At 51.5% G+C, this 17,618-nt stretch overlaps 1 protein-coding gene across 5 annotated transcripts; it reads left to right on the top strand.

Annotated features, from left to right (window-relative positions):
* The first annotated feature begins 3,926 nt into the window (after positions 1-3,926).
* Positions 3,927-16,087, top strand: MKS1 (MKS transition zone complex subunit 1). 5 transcript variants are annotated; one of them, XR_008208101.1, is made up of 18 exons: positions 3,927-4,027; positions 4,101-4,278; positions 4,529-4,684; positions 5,611-5,708; positions 5,905-6,033; positions 6,341-6,445; positions 6,841-6,949; positions 7,746-7,802; positions 8,591-8,633; positions 9,141-9,203; positions 9,937-10,007; positions 10,769-10,838; positions 12,103-12,210; positions 12,691-12,824; positions 13,718-13,800; positions 13,883-13,980; positions 14,451-14,730; positions 15,450-16,087. XR_008208101.1 is itself a non-coding variant. In XM_052688880.1 (18 exons), the coding sequence occupies exons 1-17, from the start codon at positions 3,948-3,950 to the stop codon at positions 14,615-14,617; spliced, it is 1,749 nt and encodes a 582-aa protein (XP_052544840.1). In that variant the 5' UTR covers positions 3,927-3,947; the 3' UTR covers positions 14,618-14,644; positions 14,731-15,375. The 5 variants fall into 5 exon arrangements, 2 of the variants coding, with proteins under 2 accessions (XP_052544840.1, XP_052544839.1); XR_008208102.1 differs by having other exon boundaries at positions 15,725-16,087; XR_008208100.1 differs by having other exon boundaries at positions 15,728-16,087.
* Positions 16,088-17,618: the final 1,531 nt, after the last annotated feature.

Genomic DNA, 17,618 nt, shown 5'->3' on the forward strand with positions numbered 1-17,618 from the left:
GAGAGGGTCCATTCAATTAGGTTAATTAACACAACATGTCCACAGGTATCTTTGCGGTAGTCTTTGGTTTGTCTTTGTGCATTGCAAAGAATGATTCTTATTTTCCAGTTTATTAAATTGAATGTATAAATCTAAGCCCAAGGTGTGCAGCTCCCTCTGTGTGACCATCACGTGGGGTTCATCACTTCTCCTTTCAGGCTCAGTATGGACAGATGGGGCAGCAGCTGTGGGTTAGAGAACAGCCATCTCAGAGTTATGGATAATGGGAAAATATCTGGGGGAGGGGAATGCAGAAGGGGTGCTGCTAGTTGAGGGAGGGGAGATAGAGGTTGGATGTCAGGGGGAAGTTCTTTACAGAGAGAGTGGTGAGGAGCATCTGCCCAGAGAGGCTGTGGATGCCCTGTCCATCCCTGGAGGTGTTCAAGGCCAGGCTGGATGGGGCCCTGTGCAGCCTGGGCTGGTATGAAATGTGGAGGTCGGTGGCCCTGCATGTGGCAGGGGGTTGGAGATTCGTGATCCTTGAGGTCTCTTCCAGCCCTGGCCATTCTGTGATTCTGTGATTCTGCTTCAGACCGACATCCTGAGCGCCTGTGACAGAGCAGAGCAGCTGCCAGGCTGCGTAGTGCTAAGAATCGCACCATTTACTGCGTTGTTTTCCACATCTCTGAATCCTGGTTTGCTGCAGGGGACCGAGCAGCCCATGATGACTGCAGGCCCAGATAACATCTGGGGGAAACCTCCAATAATTTCAGTGCCAACTTCATTTCTGCCTTGCTTTGTAAATCTTCAGGAGTGACCAACTTCATTCTCGTGTTCTCAGCAGCTCCAGAAAAGGGGCTTTTCCTCCAGCACAGCCACAGGCACCAGTGGTCACTGCATAGTAAAGGGCCTTCAACCTCCAATCATGGCTTGGAGCTCTCTGAGTGGGGTCGACAGGATGCTTTGAAGCACAACCAACTGAAATGAGATTTCCTGGGAGCCCGTATTCCTCTAACCGAAGCCAATAGATTCAAAATTGCCCAGGAGCTTCCATCCCTCTTAATGAGAATTGCAAAATACTTTTGAAGCTGACTTTGTTAAGATGCAACGTTTCTTCTCCTTTTCCACCTTCAGTGCTAATAACATCTGTAACGATATCAGCAGCACTGCAGTATCTACTGAAACCTCTTCAGAGAGCAGTGAGATTTCATCAGAGATCAGCCTGAGGCTGAGAAAAGCCCTCTGAGTTCTGATGCCCAGCGAGCGCAGTGCTCAGCAATGGCTGGTTGCTGCTTCCCCTTTCTGAGGCTTTCATGCACTTCAAGTGTCAACTAAAAGTCACTCTGCATACCTAGTGTGGCTCACCCTTAGCCCTAATCCTTACTCTAAACCTAACCCTAAACCTCACCCCTAGCCCTAATCCTAACCCCTAACCCTAACCTCTAAACCTAACCCTCCCAATAACCCTAACCTGACCTCTAATTCCTACTCTAAATTAAATGCCTAAATCAACCCCTGAATCTAACCCTAACTATAACCCTAACCCCTAAACCTAACTCCTAATCCCTAACCTTAATTCTAACCCTAAATTCTAAAAACTAACCCTAACCACTAACCATAACCCTAATTCTAACATCAACCCAAACTCTGACCATTAACTCTAACCCCTAAAGCTAACCGTACCCATACCCTTACCCATCACCCTAAGCCCTAACCCTAACCCCTATCTCCAACTCTAATCTCTCACCTATTAATCCAAACCCAACCCCTAACTCCCTAACCCTAAAGCCTAACCCCTAACTACCAACTCTAACCCTAATCCTAACCCTAATGCATACCCCTAACCCTAACTCTTACCCCTAATCCAAACCTCTAACTCCTAACAATAACCCTAAGCCCCTGAACATGAATCTAGTAACCCTAACTCTAACCTGAACACTGATCACTAAAGGCTGACCTCAACCCTAACCCTAATAACATTAACCCTAATAATCCTAACCCTAACCCAAACCCTAACCACTAACCCCTAGCCCTTACCCTAACCCCATCTCCCAATCCTAACCCTGATAACCCTAATCCTGATCATTAACCCCTAACCTTAACCCTAGCTCTAATAACCCTAACCCTAATCATCCTAACACTAACCCCAACACTACCCTTAACCCCTAACACCTAACCCTAACTCTGACCACAACCTCCAAGTTTCACCCCTAACTCTAACCCAGCCATTTTCCATTCCACTCTCTGGCCACACCACTTGAGCCCTGCTGACCTCACAGCTGTTTGCCATGGACCTAACTTGGCACGCAGACACAACATGGCCATCTCAAGAAAGGAGTGAATGCTGAAAACAGAAGGGATTGGTGTGAAAACCCCAGCGAGCTGAGCTCTGTCACACACACAGTGTGTGAACCCCGTGCTAATTTCCACAGACTGAGCACAGTTTGATGTAGCTCAGGTTTATCCTGAAGACAACCAGCACTGGCAAGGAGATGGTTTGGAACCACAGAGGTGTTTTCTGGGTCTTCTGCACCTCTCCTGGTCCGCTCAGCACAGCACTGGCTGTGGCTGCATTCATCCGGAACTCAGGGAGAGCTGAACAAAGCGGTGCATAATGTGGAAGGACCGTTCAGTGCACCCCTAAGGAGGATCCTGCCGCAGAAACGCAAACCCTGATGAAGTGCAGGAAGGGTCGCTGAAGGAGGCTGGATGTGCCCATTCGTTGCCAGGTGACCACATAATAAAAATACACGGGAACATCTGAAGAGCGTGTGACCATGCAGAGCACCATTGGCACTGGGAACGCATTGATATCCCGCTGCAACATCCCCCACAGGATTTAAACATTCCAATACAACCAGTTTGCCGGGCAGAACGCAACATTTTCCCCTCACTGCCACGCAGAGGCGGTGCTGTGGCGGGGGGATCCGTCCACTCACGCTCCCTTTCGGTCAAACGCGCTCTGCAGCTCCTGCTAGGGATGCACAGCATTTTCTAACAGCGGGTTTTTCTGCAACCAATGCCAAGGGAGACGCCCCCCTCAGGGTCGCTCGCCAGCGGGTCAGATGAGCCGCTATTGGCACAGGCTGCTCCTGGCATGTTTTCCTCATCTTGCTTGACTGGTCGGACTCGAGATGAAAGTCCCCTTTCCCATTCACAACATCGTCGTTCAGCTTCTATAAAGGTGGCTGAGTTAGGAAAGACGCTGCTGCCACTGCTTCCCCGCCTTTTTCCAGGGAGGTTCCTTTAATTAGGGTGCTATTTATATATTAGGGCAGTTTTAGCTCTCCTGGGAGCTGAGCCGCGTGCAGCACGCGGAGCATCAGCGATTGTGAGAGATTCGGTTGTGTTTCTGAACCCGCTGCAATCCCAGAAGCCCAGCCCCACTGCAGCAGAACTTCGGGCATCGCGGCACTTCGTTTTTCGCACTAAAGGAGTGGAGTGGCCGCGTTTTCTCCGTACTTCCACAACCCACCGATGCCGCACCCTGCCAGACACGCCAACGCCGTCAGCGCGGCTCTCCGCACCGTGGCAGCCGGTCCGAAGCCGTGGAGGCGGCGCGGTCCGCATTGCCCGCAGTGCCCGCAGTGCCCGCAGTGCCCGCAGTGCCCGCAATGCCCGCAGTGCCCGCAGTGCCCGCAGTGCCCGCAATGCCCGCAGTGCCCGCAGTGCCCGCAATGCCCGCAGTGCCCGCAATCCCGCAATGCCCGCAGTGCCCGCAATGCCCGCAGTGCCCGCAATGCCCGCAATCCCGCAATGCCCGCAGTGCCCGCAGTGCCCGCAATCCCGCAATGCCCGCAGTGCCCGCAATGCCCGCAGTGCCCGCAATGCCCGCAATGCCCGCAATGCCCGCAGTGCCCGCAGTGCCCGCAGTGCCCGCAGTGCCCGCAATCTCGCACCGCCCGCAATGCTCGGCTCCCCGCGGCCGCCAGAGGGCGCTGCCGCCGCCCCGCGTCCCAGGCGACGGGATGGCGGAGCCGCTGTGGAGCGCGGAGGCGGGCGGCGGGCTGTACCGCTCCCGGGACCCTGTGCGCAACCTGCGGCTGCGGTGAGCGCCCGGCCCGCCCGGCTCCGGCTCCGGGCCGCGCTCCGTCTCACGATCCCTCCCTCCTTCCCCGCAGGGTCGGCATCCAACGGGTGACGGCCGCCGGGCCCTTCCCGCCTCAGGCCGCGCCGTCCCCGAGCGGCGGCCCCGAGCTGCCGGAGCTGCGCGCCCGCACCGCGCACGGAGCTGCCGGGAGGCCCCCGGCCGAGGAGGAGCGGGCCGAGGTGGGCTGGCAGCAGAAGCTCTTCAGCCAGGTGGGTGCCCGTTGCGGGCCGTGCCGGCTCCCCGCGGCCGCCCTTCCCGGGCTGTGCGGCCCCTCGGGCCTCTTCCCGTCCCCTCGCTGCTTTTCTCTGATCGCGTTTCCAAAACCGCGCCCGGCCCCCGAACGTCTGCGTGACCGACGCCCCGTGTGTGCGGACAGAGCCTGTGCTGGGCTCCGTGAACCTCTGGGCTCTGCTCGCCTCCAAGAAATGGCTGGAATTGACTCCCCTGTGATGCTTTCAGTTTGAGGTGGATCTGTACCAGAATGAATCCGCCTGCCAGACTCCCCTGGACCGGCAGTACCACGAAGAGATCCTGAAGCTGGAGAAGGCCGGGGGTCGGAAGAACCGCCGCATCTTCACCTACACCGATCACGACCGATTCACCAACCTAGAGGAGGTACGGCTGGTAGCTCTGCAGAGTCCACGCAGCAGCACCAGGCTCACCGCAGGGGGATGTTTGTTTTGTGGCCGTGGCACAGTGTGCCAGGTATCCCGAGAGCAGGAGAACGTACTGCTTCTGCAGGGCAGCTTTGCTCGGTGTCCCAGACAGGATGAGGTCTTCACACTTCAGAGCGGTGAGCAGGGACAGCGTGGAGGCACTTGGCTCTGCAGAGTTGTGTTGTTACAGAAATTCTCAGCTGGCACATCGCTGACCGAAGTGAGAATTCTGGACACTGATTTCACAGGGCACCAGATTCAGTTGGAACCCTAAGCAGACTTGCTTACAGGTTTTCTGCACTTTCAGATACGTAGTTACATGTGGTTATCTCATCTCTAATTCATAATATTGCTGAGTGAAACCTAACAAAGCAGCTTTCGATTTATCACTGCAGTGACTCTTGGAGTCAGCCTCTTAGTTGTGATGCCAGACATTGGACACCACAGGCTGTCAAGGACATGTCAGAGGGGCTGGGATTCTAGGATCTTAGCTGTCTGCAAGTCTGCTTTGTTCATTGAAGTGGCAGAGCAGCAAGGTCTTTATCCCACAAGTTGGGCTGTCTTTCTGGTCCTTGTGATCAGCAAGCATCTTTTAGTTTGCATGCTGTTTGAACTAGCAAAATCTAGTAAAATTCCACTTATAAACATAAACTATTATATATATATATGCACATACCAACAAAGTTAACAGATTTTCATGCTACAAAGACTGGTTGGTAAAATAGTGAGGGGAAGATCACAGTTATAGGTAATCTGCGGTCTTTAAGCAGCTTTTCCTTACACTTGCATGTATAAATACTTATTCTGACTTCCAGGGGCAGAGTTGCATGTGAGAGAAAAGTCCTGTTGTAATTAAGCTAGTTGTATTCTGTTTCTCTCTTCCAGCACTGCCAGAAGGTAACTGACTCGGACTGTGAGATGCCATCATATCTGGCAGAGAGGATGGCCAATGTGAGGAGGAGAAGACAGGACCGTAAGCCACTGTGAGTTCAGGCTCAGGCTCAGAACTTGAAGCAGGTTTCCCTGTGTCCCTCTGCAGGGCAGCCTGTTCTGTGCAGCTGTTGCCTTGAGCTGTGCTGGATTCAGAATCTGGCAGTTTGACTCCTTGCTGGGGGGGCTGTGCCAGGCTGCTGGCCTGAGCTCTGCTGAGCCAGAGTTGTGCTCTTCTGTTACTGACAGGGAAGCGAGTTCTCTCAAGTCAAAGATCATCACCTGGGAGCCCTCAGAAGAATTTATAAAGAACAATCATGTGATTAACACTCCTGTTCAGACTATGTACATCATGGGGGACTTGGGACCTTATGGGAAGTAAGTAAAATCCTGAAGTGATCCTAATTTCCCAGAAGCAAACCCATCTCCTTACTCAAATCTCCCACTTCTCTCTTTAGTTGAGGGAATTCCAAGTGCAACTCCAGCTGCCTTTTCTCTCTGGTGTTTACCTCACTGGGGGGTACTGAATGTGTCGCTCCAAAAGATTTTTAAGCTAATGTAGGGAAGTATGGGTGTGTTTGTGCCTTTCTGTGCCCCCATGTCCCTTCACAGCTCTGCTGTTCCAGAGCAAGTAAGCGTGTGCTCTGTTGAGACTTCCTTTGTGCTTCTTGATGTCTTCCATTAGGCTTGGTCAGAGGGAATACGAACACGTTCTTTGTACAATCAAGGTGGATGGCAATGGGGTGATCACAGTGAAGCCTGACTTTACTGGCAGCAGAGGAGCCTACTGGTGAGTGGGGCAGGGCTGGTGCTGCTCATGGGGCTGAAACTGCTGTCTCTTGATCAGCAGGGTGGCTCAGCGCTTAAATTGAAGCATATTATTGAGATTTGTTCCTAAGGCTGTCTAAGGCTGTTTCATTCTGGTGTCACTGTGCATGTGATGTGCTGGGCTCTGGAGCCTGGCCCCGGGGGTGCAGGCTGTGTGTGCACTGCACAAAACGGCGTCTCTTTTTGAGTCACTGATGCTGGCAGGCACTTAGCAGTGAGGAGAGGGCCGTTAGTGCCCGTGTGCAGCCACACAGGCCTTGCTGGAGGCATTGCTGCCTCAGGAGGCACAGCTGATGTTGGTGCTCGGGCTGTTTCTTGTGTAATGCGGTTTTTCTCCTTGTGGTTTGGGTTCTGCAGGATTGAGCTGGGCGGACAGAAGCGTGAGTTGTGGAAATACACCATTGAGAATGCTTCTGTGCAGGTGCAGCAGGAGGAGGAGGAGCGTGAGCAGCGTGTGCTCAGAGATGTAAGAACTGCTCTGCACTGACGACATTAACCAGTCCAGATTTGACAGAGGGATCTCAGCCTCTCACATAGCACGTAATCGTTAGTGCTGCAGACACCAAAGACTGTCAGAATGAATGTTGCTGGTGGTGAGTTTCACCGTGCCCAGTGATTTCAGAACTCCAGAGTTCCCTCGCTGCTCTGTTTCTTACTCTGGTCAGATGGCCGCGTCCGTGTGCCGCTGCTCTTGGTTGTGTTGGCCACTGGCTGCAGCTGATGGATGTAGTCAGAGTTGATGCAAGAAACCACCCAAACTCACACCTTTCTAGAGGGCCCTGCCTAAGGTTTTCCTTTCCTTTGGAGCAGTGGGCAAACCCTTTCCTTCATCTTCCTCTTGCTGCTGTGTACTCATCAAATGATCTCTTGTTACCTATAATGGCTTCAGCTGTTGGGATCTCACTTTGTGCCTTGTGTTTTAGTGTTAAATTTGTAAGCTTACCTGTTGTTTTTGTGGTCAGCAAGGGAATCCTAATTTACCTGCACTGATCTCCCATTGTGTTTTTTGAAATTTGCTGATTGTAGCTTCTTTTTGTGGTGGATTTGGCTTGGTGAGGTCTTTTCTGAAGCTGGTTTCATGTTATGCAGTTAGCATGTTTTATTTTGTTTGATTCTTATGTCTCTATATGTGCTGTAACAACAAAAAACCTGTTAGAAAAGTCCACGAGCAGTTTAACTAGCTTTTAAGTTACGATTTTTTGCACTAAGTAATAACATATAACCCAAAATACCCTTTTTCTTATCCTGTTCTGTGTTTTCAGCTGTACAGTCGGCACAGGGAGTACCTCAGCAGCCTGGTAGGCTCAGAATTTGAGATGGTGAGTCCCAGCAGTGCTCAGCAGGGATGTGGTGCTCTCCTGGGCAGTGTGGCTGCCCGTTGTACCCCAGTCAAAGATGTCCTTGTTCCTGAGGTGCACAGGCAGCTTTTACTTTGTGGCCTCCTGCTGAAAATTGGGCAGAAAGGTACTGATTTCAAGGGATGTTGGGGTCTGCAGAGGTCACATGCATCCGTCAGGCTTGCAGCATACTGAGCACTGCATGCATTGCTGAAGACCTTAGACTGTAAAGATGGTTCATGTATTTGGGGTAGAGGTTGCTGTTAAATTCTTGAATGTCATATGCATCTGTGTATCAATTTGTTCATATAAACAGCTCTCCCCATCCCTCACACTGATGCAGTTTCCTGCTCACTAAGTTATCTGAACTGCAATCTTTTTTAGCAAAAAAGTCTTGCTTGCCAAAGTGGCAACACTTGTGTAACACTGCAGAAGAAGCAGGACTGTGATTTCGTGCTTCCTGCAGTTGACTTCTCACTACATTTTACATCCATCTTGAAGTCTGTCAAAAACTGATTTACAGAGCAGTGAACTCCTGCAGAATGGGAATTTAGTCTTTGGGGGGAGCCTCTGTCTGGGAAGAGCTGTCACTTCTGGGAGGGATGTCAGGACAACATGAGAAGTGATGACTCCTCCCTAACAAGCGAGCTGAAGCACTCGAGTACAAGTATTTGTGAAGTATCCACGCGAGACCTTGCAAGGAGGGACTGTGTGAAGTTCCACCAGTGGTCCCTGAGCCCTTTCTCTCCTTCACCTGCTTGTTCTTACAGACACTTCCTGGTACACTGCGGCTTTTTGTGAATGGAGAAGTAGGTGAGTCTCACTGTGAGCTGTAACTGGGGGCAAATCTGCCTGCTGGGCAGCTGAAGCTGTGAAGGGTCCAGAGATTTCTGGTTCGTGTCCTGGTCCACAGTAGGTGTTTCTCTAGAAACCTTTGCTGTTTCCCTCTTTTCCCCTGCTCTTGCAGACACATCTGTTGTGTGGCAGTTGCAGGTTAGGGGTTACAAATGCTGCAGCTGTGCTGTGCAGACATACAGACATGAATGAAGGCAGCGGTTTGGGCAATTAATAGACATGATTAAAAAGAGAGCAGTTAAGTATGTAACCTCCCTAGTCTTGTCAGTTTTATGGGGAAGGGCTAGACTTGAGAAGGAATAATCTCTGAGGGCCACATCTGTTAGTTTAAGGACCCTGGCCTTTCCCAGCTTCCAGCAGTAACTTTTTCCCCGGTGCTTTGGGCTGCCTCTCTCAGATGTCTTCAGTGAGTTCTGGAGGAGTTTATATGGAAGTGAGTGGCTGAAATTCATTTTCTTTTCTCAGTTTCAGCTCAAGGCTATGAGTATGACAACCTTTATGTTCATTTCTTTCTGGAGCTGCCTAAACGTGAGTATTCGTGGTTCTAGCCGTATCACAACGATGTAAGGAGTGAAGCATGCTTTGGCTTATCCATCAGATCAGCTTTGCGAAAAGTTGATACAAGTTAATGTAGGGGCTGGGATCTAATCAGAGATCTTCAGAACTGAAGTGCAGAACTCAGTGGTTTGAAGGACACAGACATGCTGGGGAACATCAGCATCTTCCCTCTGTGTCCCTTCCAAATTGGGCTGGGTTTGATCCATGGGCTTTTCAGCCAGTGATGATGCTGTCTGGCAAATTACCGCAGGTTCATTCCTGATGCTGCAGAGAAGAGCCATCCTTTTTCTTTGTCTCAGCAATGGCCTTACCTGATTTCAGTGCCCACCACTGTGTGTTCACGTTTGGTGCTCTTTTGGCTGGTCACCTTCCCAGCACTAACGTGTACATCTTGCTTTCTTTTTAACCCCCCTGAAGCAATGGCCCTGGCTTCCCTCCGGTTATGCCCTGATGTTTGATACTGCCTGTGCTGATAGGTACCTTTAGATAAGGTGGTAGTCTCATGGTAAGGTGGAGTTGGTGTTGTCAGTTCCAGGGTGATCTGGGAGCAGTCATTGCCTGGAGCAAGATGGAGCAGAATACACATAAGGAAATTCAGTGTGGTGAACATCTGGGTCTGGCTTTGTCCTTCAGGCAGCTCTGGTACACGAGTCCTTCCTCCACCCAGAGCATTCACCACTGTGCTCATGTTCTCTCCTCCCAGACTGGTCAAGCCCCGCATTTCAGCAGCTGTCAGGAGTGACTCAGACCTGTGCCACCAAGACAGTGGGCTGGGTAAGGACACTTTAAAACCTGCAGAGCAGAGTTGGAACAGACATTCTCTGAGGTGAAACGTGTAACGAGCTATGGATCTATCCTCACGACAGCTCCTTCCAAGAGCAGAGCATATGAGGAATCTGCCTCATTCTGGTGGTACTTGACATCTTATACGGTGGTGCTGTGTTCAAATTAAAATTCAGAGCAGTTTCTGTAAAAGCAGTTTCTCACTTTTTTCTTCCTGCTGTCTGATTGCTTTTGGATCTTTGATTTTTGTGTGCTTTAATGCTCAGAGTTAATGAAGCATTGTTCTGGCTTGCCTGGGAACGGAGTGCACAGAGTCTGTGAGCTGATTTCTCAGAATGTTTCCCTCCTCCTGTCTGGGTAGTTCAGTTGCTCCAGCTCTGCTCTCGGATGCAGCCACTTTTGAATGCTATCAACTTTCTGGTGTTGTTTATCTGCTCTAATTTGGATGCTATAATATTCATTGTCATGCAGTTCCTCAGTAGGAATGTTGTTTGAGGTGTTCTGTAAAGACCGAGGTGGTGTGTAGTAGCTATGCAAATAGCTGAATTGTCTTTTGAAGTGTGTTACTCTTTCTCCTTTTCCATTCTTTTTAGCAGCCTGTTCTATTAACATGGCAGTGAGAGTGCATGCAGGTCCTTTGGACGTCATTACTTCTGCCTTTTATCTTTTTCTCCCTGCAGTCTGTGCCCCTGCAGTACCACTGATGAACTCTCTTGACAAGGAATCTGACCTCTGTGCTGTTCCTTCCCCAGGATAACGTGGCATACTTCTGCTACCCCTTCACTTTGGAGATGTTTTTCACCCAAGAGGACGAATCAGAAGGCGAGTCTCCTTGTTTCTCTGTGATATGAAACTGATTTCTCTTGATTGCATTGTGCCACTCAATATGTTGCTGCTCCCTTGCCAAGGAGAAAGGACAGGAGTAAACAAGGGAATTGGGGAGTCGTAGAACATTGCTGGGTGGAAGGGGCCCATAAGGATCACCAGCTCCAACCTCTGACTCCACACAGGACCACACAGAAGTCAAACCATCGTTCTAAAAGCGTTGTCCAAATTGTTCCTGAACTTTGGTGGTGCTGTGACCACTTCAGGGAAATGTTCATTCAATGACATGCTCCCCATCACCACACAGCCTCTGCACGCATGCCATTTTAAGCCCTGCATTCTGTTTCTATGTATTCATTGACACTGCTTTGCTTCCAGCTTACAGTCAGCTCCATCTGTGTGCAGAACGACGTGGATCTCAGTCTGTGTGTCTCAGAATGCCTGGTGTGTTGGTCTGCACTGCTGTTCTGTCGTACTGCACACAGGGGTGGCTTTCTGCAGTGGAGGAAACAGGCACATTTTTGTACATAGCTAAAGCTCTGTGCTGAGTCTGATGTTTGTAGACACACTCAGTGACCTGTATAATCTTTGTACAGTCCTTGTCACTTGGAAATTTCCTGCTCTATTTTCAGCAGGGCTCCTCTGCTTCCTTTTCCTACTGCTTCGCTGCGTTGCTGCTGCTGCTCAGTCCTCACCAGCCCTGCTGCTCTTTGGTTTGCAGCCGCTCTGGGCAGCTTTGCAGAATGTCTTGCCACTAGAATCTAACATATGCATCAAACCAACACTAACAAACTTCCTGCCTAGAATAAAAATGATGGGTTTGTTTCACCGTGGAGAAAATAAACGCTTGGAGGCCTGTAAGACAATCCCAGTTAATAGTCCAAATTAATAGTTCCCAGCAGTGATGAGAAAGATCAGAAATAAAAAGGCTCCTCGTTTTTTCATCAGTTGTTTGTGAATATTGTCATAACTGCCCAAAGACAACTTGAGAAATCAGTTTGATGATTCTCGGAGACTCAACAAAACAAAGATTTTTTCCCAATTTTTTAGCATTTTAGCAATGTGTTTTCATCCTCAAGTCTGAGGGTTCATCTTTTACATGAAAAAATAATCATGGATCCATCTAGGTTTGTCATTTTGGGGGAAGTAGAGAAAGGACTCCTTGGTGATGGAGTTTAAGCGTTCAGGAATGTTTTGTCTCTCTGATAGTCTCCCTCTTCACCATTCACCCTCTTCACCAATCTGCACCCTTTCCTTGCAGACTGTCTCCCTCAGTGGCCCGTTCTCTACTTTGAGGTTCTGTCCCTGGATTTCTGGCAGAGGTATCGTGTTGAAGGATATGGTTCTTTGGTGCTGCCAGCGTCTCCAGGTAAAGAAAGCAGGCATCTTTGGGGCAGCATGTTAGGTGTGTAGGGAAATGGGAGTTCAGTGGCTCTCAGGAACAGCTGCGCCGAGTTCTGGGAGGCTTTGCATTTTGAAGTGAACAGCTTGCCGTCTGCGAAGCAGCAGGGAGTGCTGTGATGTGTCCTGCACCTTCTGCCATGTTGAGAAGCATTGTGTTCTGCTGTACTTGCTCTGCCAGTGGTTCTGTTGGAGAACTGTGTGTGATAAAGCTCTGCATGTCCATCTTCACAATAGCAGTAGCCCCTCCTGTCCCACGTGAAATCCCAGGCTCACAACTAGTCTGACATCATCACGTAGTGAAGGGCATAGTTGCAGTGCTGGCTGGGGCTTGCTCATTGGAAAGCCCTGGGAATCAGTAGGCATTCATCAGCAGGTATCCATACTCCATGATGTCCTCCATGATTGTTGGTCAGTACTGCTAAATTGTCCCGTTCTTTTGTCTCAGGTCTCCACATGCTCACCATCCCTACCTGGCGCCCTGTAGAGCTGGGTGCAGTTGCTGAGATGAGGAGATTTTTCATTGGTGGGTCTCCTGAGCTGGAAGACATGACCTACGCCAGGATACCAACAGCCTTCAAGGTAGGCTTAGGTATGGGATGTTGCTCTTGCTGGGAAATGGTGGATTATGCTCTTGGAATCATAGAATCATAGATTATCCCAAGTTGGAAGGGGTCCAAAGGATTAAGCCCAGCTCTGGGCTCTACACAGGACAACACACAGCTGAAGTGCATGTCCTGTGTCCAGACACTTCTCCAACTCATAGAATCATAGAATAACAGAATCACAGAATGGCCTGGGTTCAAAAGGCCCACAGTGCTCATCCAGCTCCAACCCCCTGCTGTGTGCAGGTCGCCAACCAGCAGCCCAGGCTGCCCAGAGCCACGTCCAGCCTGGCCTTGAATGCCTGCAGGGATGGGGCATCCACAGCCTCCTTGGGCAGCCTGTTCCAGTGCCTCACCACCCTCTGGGTGAAAGACTTCCCCCTAATATCCAATGTAAACCTCCCCTGTCTCAGTTTAAGGCCATTCTCCCTTTTCCTATCACCATCCACCCTCACAAACAGCCGTCCCCCTTCCTGTTTATGTGCTCCCATCTCCAGCAGCTCCAACTTCAGCAGCATGTTCCGTGCCCAACAAGCCTCTTAGGGAAGACTCCTCACCATCTTTGTTGTCCTCCTTTGGAATCTCTTTAATTGATGTCTTTCTCCTGTTGTGGCACCCAAGCCAAACACAGTGCTCAAGGTCGAGCCCTTCCCCCAGCACTGCACTGTCACCTTCCCAGGGGTTCTGCCCTCAGCACAGCCTGAAACTGTCTGCCTGTTTCTCTGACGTCAGTTTCTGTTTGAAGCAGGGCAAGGAGTGATTCTGTGCCTGCAGGAGTGCTTGTCCTGGTGGGGCACACTGATTTCTGCGGGGTCAGCCTGCTGTAATAGGTTACAGGCTGTAGGTACTCGACTTGTTCTGTTTCTGCAGGGAAAGCATCTGAGCCGCTTTGGTTTTCGCACAGAGACAACAGGGAATGTCACGTTCCGGCTTTACTGCCTGCAGCAGTCCAAGTGAGTGCAGCACCATGAGCACAAGCTCTGTCTCGTGTGCTGTGTTCTTGCAGCCCTGACCTCGAGCTGTACTTTTATGCAGAGCCTTTCTGGAATCCAATGCCTTGAGGCATCGCATGCAGAGTGTTCTGGACCGGCTTGGAGGCTTCAGCCAGCAGAGCTCTGTCTACAATGTTTTGGGTAGGGCCTTCAGTCTTCCTTTTTGTGGAGGGCCTTTGGCTCTCTTTACCTCCTTTTTTACGGGGTGGTCAGGATATTTCAGGAGATTCCATTGCTGGCAGTGGAATTATCCCCCACTGCGAGCTCTCTCTGAGTTAAAGCCGAAGTTTAATGTTCTGATCTGACGTGGCTGGAAATTTGAGGAGGTGTCAGCGCTGAGCAGGCAGGAGGGATACTCACTCCAAGAGGGCAAAGCCTGGGCTGGGCTGCCTGGGCTGGCACCGAACACAGCTTGTGGCTGCGGTGCACGGGGTCGATCCCTGGTCCATTATGCACACAGCAAAGACAGCGCTTGGAAGTTAAGAGAGCAGCAGCAGGCAGGTGGTACTTAGCGAGACTCCCGATAGCTGCTGTGCACTGGGCAGAGTTGTCCTTCCGCTTCCCTACGGCTGTCTGATGATTCTGACTTGCTGTCATTTGCTGTGCTGCAGAGGCTTTCCAGCGGGCTCGGCGTCGGATGCAGGAGGCCCGTGAGAGCCTCCCCCAGGACCTCATCAGCACCTCTGCCTCCAGCGTGCAGCGGCCACAGGAACCCAGACTGACAGACAGACAAACTGACAGCCTCTGCTCCATGGCTGGGCAGCCCACACCTCTCTGACGGACCTCCCAGTGCCCTGCCCTGAAGGTCTTTGCAGCCCTTCCTTTGCAGCTCTCTGGACGTGGGCAGCGGTCTGTAGCCCATCTGTTCTGAGAGTCGTTGTGTTTCCACAGGTATGCTGTTGTTTCGAGGCATTTTGTTACCAGGCCCTAATGATAGAGCCAGTTGTTCATGTTTCTGCTGAGCAGACTGAAATACTTACATGAGACCTGTGAGCTTTTTGAATACTGAATTGTAAATGATCAGAAGAATTTCAAATCTACTTGACTTGATAGATTTACTTCTTAAAGAAGAGAGTGATGTTGAAGGTCATACGAATGTTGTTTGAGATTTAATTAAATGAGTAGTTAACTTAATGATAGAGCATCTGTAGCTCTAGGTCAGTTTTCAGTAAAATCTGACCACCTGTGATTTAAGACTGGTTCGTTCCTTGAGAAAGAGAGGGTCCTCATCACATGGAAACCAAAGCAAGGAAGTTACGTGTGACGGAGTCCAGACTGGAGGAAAGGGTTACGTTCTGTATTTCTTTGTGTCTGTGGAATTTCTGGCTCTTCTATCTGCAAAGATGAGCAGAAGGACTTTGGGAATACAACTGAAAACAGATATTCTTTTTAGTTCGTAGAAGAGCTGGGTTGGATGTTTTGCAGATGAGAACGGATTGTAACGTTTGCACAGCAGCTGAACTTTGAACTGTTAAGCTCTTCATCTGAGCTGTGGCTCATTGCTCCAGCTCTGCAATACACTGCAATGTTTACCCAGTTTTTACCCATTTTCTTCTTCTTTTCTCAACCTTTTTTATTCCCCTATTTTTGTTCCTGGCTCATGTTCACAGGAGTGAGATTACCTGGAGACCAGCAGTGATAGGAAGAAAAATCTCAGGCTGAGCTCACGCAGGGCTGAGTACATCTGAAAAGACAGAATTCACAGGCAGGACACAAATAGGAACTGGTTTCTCCTCATGTTCCTCATGTTCCTCCCTAGCAGGGGATGGCTGTCGAGGAGGAGGTGCAGCACATGGGCTTGGGGTCGAGGGGTGAACTTGACCATGGATGCTGCCACAAAAGAGGACTTTGCTTGCCTACCTCACCTGCTACCCCTCCTTTTCAGCAGAAGAGCTGCCAGCCTGGATGAGGAAGCACGGCCTGTTAGCACAGCAGTGTTCTTGGCCCGGCACTGGGTGATGTCTCGTGAATGAGTCAGCTCTCCAGTCGTGCTGGGCGATGTGATGTGGCAGATAAGGCATGATGGATATGAATGCCGAGCTCTGGAGTAGCAGAACTGAGCCTTCTGTGGTCCCTGGGGATGCAGTACAATCCAGAGGGACTGACCCACGCTGTGCCTGGGATGAGGGGTGCTCATGGCACAGAGCTGCTCAGTCTGCTCAGCCTTCTACCTGGGTTTCATGGCTCGTGTTGTAGCCCTGTATGTTTATGGCCAGTGCACAAACAATAATTAATTTCTGTTGGACTACTTCCGTGTGCTTATGCTTATCACTGGCAGCTGAATCACATCTCTCTGAAGCACTGCATGGGGTCTGAATCAGCAGGTCTGAGAATGTCCATTTTGTTGGGATGGCACGGAGTGCAGAGGACAGAGCCCTCTGACAGCACGTGTTGCTGCTGGGCTGAACAGTAAGGTTATGCAGCTGCAGTGAAGTGCACACAGTAATACAAGTTTTGATAGTTAAAACCCTGATCTTACAGAAACGTGAGAGCAAAATTTAAACATAAAAACCAGCAATAACCAAAGAGGCATTCTTTCAAAGCAGGACATGGGTGATTCCCACCCTGCTGCTCACAGCCTCAGCCGGGCACAGCAAAGTGCTGCTGCTCCTAAGGATGTTTTAGGGAAAGCCTTCAGCGAGTGCTCTTTGAATTTTCCCTTTTGCAGATGAAATTACAGCATTTCCAAATGTGGGCACACATAGGAAAATGTCACCCATCTTCTAATCAGAACGGGCAGCTGGTGCAGGGCTGCGTTCAGGGCTCACACAGACGCCCGGCCGGGGGAACGGGGTCGCGTGTCTGCCGGGTACCACAGATCACAGTGGCAGATGGGGACAGACAGCATGGGGGGCCACCGATGTTCCCTGAGGAGGAGCGTCCCTGGGTTCTGCACGGGGGGGGCACCTCTGTGGCCGCGCGGACTTGAAAGCAACGGGAGGGGAGGGAGCTTTGGCGGGGAGGGGTTACCGGGGGTAACTGCCTGGGGGCAGCGGGGGGAGCCGGCGTGCTGCGAGCTGGGGGCGGAGGCAGGGGAGCGACCCCCGGTCCTGCAGCACGGAGCTGCTTTCCGAGCATCGCCTGCTGCTACTGCTGCAGAGCGGCCGGGGCTGCGGTATCGGCCGCGGTGTCGGCGGAGCTGCGGCTGCCCCGCGGGCCTCCGTGGGAGGCTGCGTCCTGCGGCGCTCCTGCTGATGCGCTGCGGTCCGTGCGGGGCTGAAGGCGCTCGGAGCCCCGCGGGCCGCTCCGTAAATAGACGTCGCAAACAAAAGGCGAGGGCAGAGACGTCGCCTCGGCGGAAGAAAAGGCTGCGGGCAGTCGGCAGGGCTCGCAGGATGCGAAGCGGCAGCCTCCGGAGATCCCGGCGCGAACGGAACAGAAAAGGAAAAAACTGGAAATGAGTCATTCGGTGACGGGGGGACGGCTTCGCAGCGCCGTCAGATCCCGGCAGTGGGTTTTACTCAACAGAGGAAGACGCGGGGTGCGATAACCTCAAACCGCGCCGCGCCAGCGGAGCTCCCGCGTACCCCCGGCCCCGCGTTTTGTGCGGCGGGTGGCGCTGCGGGCTCTGCGGTGCTGCGGCTCCGGGCGGGGAGGGGCGCTGAGATGGGGGTCCGGAGTGGGTCAGTGCGGTGCGTGGGGACCGAGAGCCCCGGCTCCGCGCCGGGGCGAACAGCGCAGCTCTGCCTGCCGCCCCCGCAGCCGGTGATGCTCGTTGTCTCTTCGAGGCACCGCCTGCGTTCTGGGAAGCCGAACCCAACGCTTCAGCGCGCGTCAGA

Source organism: Tympanuchus pallidicinctus, unplaced genomic scaffold (assembly GCF_026119805.1).
Source record: "Tympanuchus pallidicinctus isolate F22 unplaced genomic scaffold, pur_lepc_1.0 scaffold24, whole genome shotgun sequence".
NCBI classification, from domain to species: Eukaryota; Metazoa; Chordata; class Aves; order Galliformes; family Phasianidae; genus Tympanuchus; species Tympanuchus pallidicinctus.

Excerpts from the sequence above, each read along its gene's own strand:
- MKS1 (XM_052688879.1), top strand. The coding sequence starts at position 3,948 with ATGGCGGAGCCGCTGTGGAGCGCGGAGGCGGGCGGCGGGCTGTACCGC. Across the intron at positions 6,446-6,840 it reads GGCAGCAGAGGAGCCTACTG|GATTGAGCTGGGCGGACAGA; the intron begins GTGAGTGGGGCA and ends TGGGTTCTGCAG. Across the intron at positions 10,008-10,768 it reads CCACCAAGACAGTGGGCTGG|GATAACGTGGCATACTTCTG; the intron begins GTAAGGACACTT and ends TTCCTTCCCCAG.